Here is a 5,289-nt window from a genome sequence, read left to right as displayed (position 1 = left end):
CCCCAGGTCCACTCCACCATGTAGCCTTTGCTCTAGACTCCTGTCATGACAAAAATACCTAATCACATATCCCTTTTAAACAGTTTTCTCCCTCAACTATTTCAATACAGTACACATTATTGAATCCATATTTCTCAGTCTCTTCCCCAAACCCAACATCAGTCTTGTTTTACAACAGTGGCACCATGCAGTATTTGTCCTTTTGTGACCGAGATACTTCACTCAAAATAATGTCCTCCAGAGTCACCCATTTTGAATAATATTGCATGAGTTCCTTGTTTTTCGATGCAACATAGTATTCCATTGTGTGAATATGCCACAGCTTCTCTATCCATTTGTTTGTTGATATAAACTACAAAACGTTTTGACGCAAGTTAAGTGCTTAAACATTATGAGGGCTCCCACCTGTGGAACCAACCATTAAAAATATCAATGTGAGGATAATGATATCATGATTGTTGGGGGGGGGCAGTGAATGTGTTCAATCTGATGCTATGGCTGACCATCCAGTGGGTTTGCAATGGAGTAGAAACCTTACCACTAGGCCACCAGAGCTCCCTGTTAATGAGATTAGCCTGATAGATTCAAGGCAGAGAAAATGGAAGCAATGTCTCAAGTACTGGGAGGTGGAGGGAAGTCTCTCTTGTCACCACTGGAGAAGATCTTTTTATGTAGCATTAGTGTAAATGCACTGGTGGACTTATTCATAAGGAGTCTTGATGCTAACTCAAAGGTTGTATGTTGCTGTCAGTGCAAATCCACCATCAGCTTTGAGGGGAAAAGATGGCAATATTCTTATGTTTTAGTTTATAACCTCAGAAACCTGATGGAGGGTGGCTGTTGATCAGAGCCAATTTGATGGCAGTGAATTTGAGTTTTCTGAGTGTAAATTCTTGCTGAAAACCCGTTTCTTTAAAAGTTTTATCAATCATATTTATAATATGATGTTGTTGCTGTTGTTAGGTGCCATCATGTTACCTGCGACTCATAGTGACTCTATGTACAACAGCCCTAAACTTTTCTCTGTCCTGTGCCAATCTCACTGTCTCTGACACACCCATCTCGATTACCCCAGTCACTGAATCAATTAATCTCATCAAGGGTCTTCCTCTCCTGTGCTGTCCCTCCGTTCTCCCAAGCATGACGTCCCTTTCCAAGGACTGGTCCCTCCTGGCAACATGCCCAAAGTACTTCAGACAAAGCTTTAGAATCTTTGCCTCCAAGGAGCAGCCTGGTTTAACCATCTCTAGGATAAACTTGTTCGTTTTCTTAGCAGTTCATGATGTATTCAATACTCTTCTCTAACACCACAGCTCAAAGACATCAATTCTCCTTCTATCCTCCGTAATCATTGTCCAACTCTCTGACATGACACATAGCAAGTGATTGAAATTACCATGGCCTGTATCAGACACACCTTAATCTCCAGAGTGACATCATTGCTCTCTAGTACTTTGGAAAGGTCTCTAACAGCAGACTTTCCCATTGCAACAGGTCTTTTAATTTCCTGACTGCTAGTGCCAAAAATGTTGATTGGAGCCAAGTAAACTAAAGCTGTTAACAATCTCAATCTCTTCACCAACTATCATGATGCTGCCAATTGGCCCAGTGGTGAGAATCTTTGTTTTCTTGATATTGAGCCTCAATATGATAAGCAAAGAAAATTAAAATTTATTGCCATCAAATTGGAACAGACTCATAGCTGACCCTTCAGTGAGCTTTCCAAATCTGTGAATTACATGGGAGGAGAAGGACTTTATTTCTCCTTTGGAGCTGCTTGTGGATTTGAATCATCAGAGAAGTGCCGTTTTTAAGTTAACAGTAAAATTTTGTGGACTATGCCACCAGAGCTCTCGATACCAGAGTTTAAGTAGGAAAGGGAGTATTGAAAGTAAGTTTTTATATCTACTCACCAGTAGCCATAAAATGTAGAGTTGCTCCTCACTGTTACATAATCTCTTGTGGTAAACATTATAAAATACATAGCTTTAGTTATCATAAATTCAATAAATAATTTTCTCATAATGCATTATTGCAACATGGTTTATTATTTAATTAAAAATACTTGGCCAAGAATAAGACCCTATTTGAGCAATAACTTTAAACTTGATATATATAGCTTTTTGACTAATTACTATCATAGAATCATCATTTGTTTTATTCTTCCATGTTCCTCTAGTGAAGATTTTTCTAATTACATTCAACAATGTAATTAAAATAAAGTCATTTACGTAAGAATCTGCATAGGCTATATGTGAGTCAAGAGTTTACAAACCATATGCTCAACCAAATGCAATGTATGGGCTTTTAAAAAAATTCTAATTTGAATAATCCATCTGGGAGAAGCCTTTTTTGAGATTTCCTCCCTGACTTGTGGGTACTTTGAGGATACATTCGTCACATGGACACAAAGACTCATGTCAAACCCTTTATTGTCTGCCATGTGATTTAGAGACAGATGGTCTCAAAAAGCCAGAGAAAGGTGTTAAGATTTGAAGTCAATTATCAAAACCTCCATAAAAACAGATAGGTCTCCTTAGAGTAGCAACTACACCTTGTACCTATAAATGACTCCCTGTTTTATCATTTTGACTTACTAATATAATAAAAGTGAGACAAGGCTGGTGAAACTCAGCTTCACATACTTTGGGCATGTTGTCAGGAGGGATTAGTCCTTGGCAAAAGGCATTATGCTGGAATAGAAGGAGGATGATTGAGAGGATGACCCTCAGCAAGATGGCTCGACACAGTGACCGTAGCAATGGGCTCGAGTATATCAGAGATCATGAGGTTGGCTAAGGATGGACAATTTCAGGTTTGTTATTCAGAGTGTCGGTATGAATCATAGTGGACTCGAAGACATCTAACAACAACAACAACAACAATATAATAAAAAGATCATTCAACTGTTTGTTGTTGTGTACAGTTGAGTGAGAACCAACTGGCACAGGAGGCAATGGCCCATCCTTTTCCTGCAGAACATCTAGTGGATTTGAACCACACGCCCTTTGGGATTACAGTACAGCTTCTTGTATTGTACAGTACAGAACTCCCTTCACCTAATGTCTTAGTGTGAATGTCTGTGTGAAAGAATCACTCAGCTACTTTGAGTCCCATGTCATTGTATCAGAGTCTTATATTTTTACAATATTTCTATGATGTACATACTTAATGTGTACATCTTTTTTTTTTCCTCACAGAAAGCTCTTATAAACTGATAACGTGTTGCAGAGGATAATGTCTTGCAATTGAAGTGTCTCGATGGTACAAAGAGTTAAGGCGCTATGCTGCTGGCCTAAAGCTTGGAGGTAGCTAGCTCCATCCAGAGGCACCTTAAACAAAAGTCCAGGAAATCTCCTAGAAAATCAACCAGTGAAAACCCTATGAAGCGCAGTTCTTCTGTGATATAATAAGGTCATTCTGAGGCAGTCATTTGGAGGTCCTTTGCTTTTGTAATTGGAGGAAAGTGGTAATTTATGCTTTTAAACCAGAATTTTCTAGATTGGGTCTTTTATCTAAAGTATGGTTAGATTGTTTAGCCAATGGCTTCCTTTCCAGTGAGAAAGAAAAAAAAAATGCTATAAATTACTTTCTTAGATGCTATTCCCAACCTTTAGTGACACTAACAATCTCTACTATAGTTAAAGACAAGTGATCTAAAATACAACACAGGCAATGCCCAAAGATGTGTTGCATATTTTATCAATTTATAGCTAAGTAGGGCAAAGAACCCTAGAGAGAAGCACTGAGGCCATGGAAGTGGTTGGTACTCTCACCTTATCCTCTTTGCTACTGTCCAGACACCATCAGAACACGGGCCTTTATCTCAAAACACTTGATTTCTCCAGTTCCCAGAAATGAGAGTTTCTGAAGATGTTCCTTTTCTTTTGGGAATCCAAATTTGACAAAGGCATTGTGGGCAAATTTTAATAATAGATGCTATCTGGATTAGTGTAACAGCCAATTAGAATTAACACTGTCATCTCTCCACAGGTTTGGAAAGTTGGTCTACACGTACCGAATCTTCAGAAAGAAAAGTGGGTTCTACCAGATAGAGGTAAGAATATGCAAGGACTGTTGCAGCAATAGCATAAAAAGTTGAGGGGAAAAAAATCTGAGGTCATCTCTTGAATCTGAGATGTAGAGAGAAGCTATGTAGAAAACCTAGGTAGAGAGAAGCATGCTACGGGGAAGCACCACAGAGAGTTAGAGGCAGCAAGAACTGTTGTTAAGAGATCATAGCTATTGTTCTTCAAAAGTACAGAGACATATAACCCTGGTTCCCCCAGAGGTCAAATGCATAAACCTGGATTCCATGCAACACCACTCTTAGACTAGAAGGATAAACTGTGGCTTCGCACGAGGTTGGAAGGGGAACTCTGGTGCCCTCCTGGCAAGAAGTTGCCCTACAATCCCACAGGTGCGCGATCTGAATCCATCAGACGCTCCAGAAGGGTTAAGCAGGAAAAATGACCTCTTTTAAAAATTTCTTTTTCTGGCTTGATAAATATAAAGTATAATATACATGATAATTTGTAGAATAGCTTGAAACAGATGTTCTGAAACATTTTCATATTTTACTACAAGATTCCTCAGAATTCAAAAGGGCCGAACTCGCTCAGGGTTTCTTAAATTGAAGGAGCTGAAAAACAAATTCAAGCCACGGGTGGCAATACTTAAAGATAATTTGGGTAGAATGTTAAATGATCCAGGAAGTTATCAAGAGAAGATGGAAGGAATACACAGAGTCACTGTATCAGAAGGAATTGGCTGACACAGAAGAATTTAATGAAATGATGTATGAGCAAGAGCCTATGGTGATGAAGGAGGAAGTTCAAATTACTCTGAAGGAATTAGCAAAAAACAAGGCTCCAGGAGTTGACGGCATACCAATTGACATATTTCAACAGACAGCCACTGTCCTGGATGTGCTCACTAAGTTTTGCCAAGAAATCTGGAGAACAGCCAGCTGGGCCACTGACTGGGAAAGATTGATATTTGTTCCCATTCCAAAGAAAGGTGACCCAACAGAGTGTGGAAATTATCGAACAATATCATTAATAATCACATGCAAGCAAGATTGTGCTGAAAATTATCCAAAAACGTTTGGAAAAATATGTCAACAGAGAACTGCCAGATGTACAGGCTGGATTTAGAAGAGGTCATGGTACTAGGGATATTATAGCTAATGTTAGATGGATCTTGGCAGAAAGCAAAGAATACCAGAAGAATGTCTACCTGTGCTTCATTGACTATGAAAAGGCTTTTGAGTGTGTGGATCACAACAAG

General features: G+C 39.0%; 1 protein-coding gene across 1 annotated transcript in view; it reads left to right on the top strand.

The window, feature by feature from the left end:
* The window catches only part of SH2D1B (SH2 domain containing 1B), a 47,143-nt gene that overhangs the window by 32,441 nt on the left and 9,413 nt on the right, over positions 1 to 5,289 (top strand). The window contains exon 2 of the mRNA XM_006887438.1: positions 3,994 to 4,057. Coding sequence (XP_006887500.1) covers positions 3,994 to 4,057 — 64 coding nt within the window. The remainder of the gene's footprint in view (positions 1 to 3,993; positions 4,058 to 5,289) is intronic.

Source organism: Elephantulus edwardii, unplaced genomic scaffold (assembly GCF_000299155.1).
Source record: "Elephantulus edwardii isolate Elephantulus edwardi_28Jun2011 unplaced genomic scaffold, EleEdw1.0 scaffold00057, whole genome shotgun sequence".
NCBI lineage: Eukaryota > Metazoa > Chordata > Mammalia > Macroscelidea > Macroscelididae > Elephantulus > Elephantulus edwardii.
Note: the sequence above shows the minus strand (reverse complement) of the source record. Positions and strands in the feature narration are given on the sequence as shown.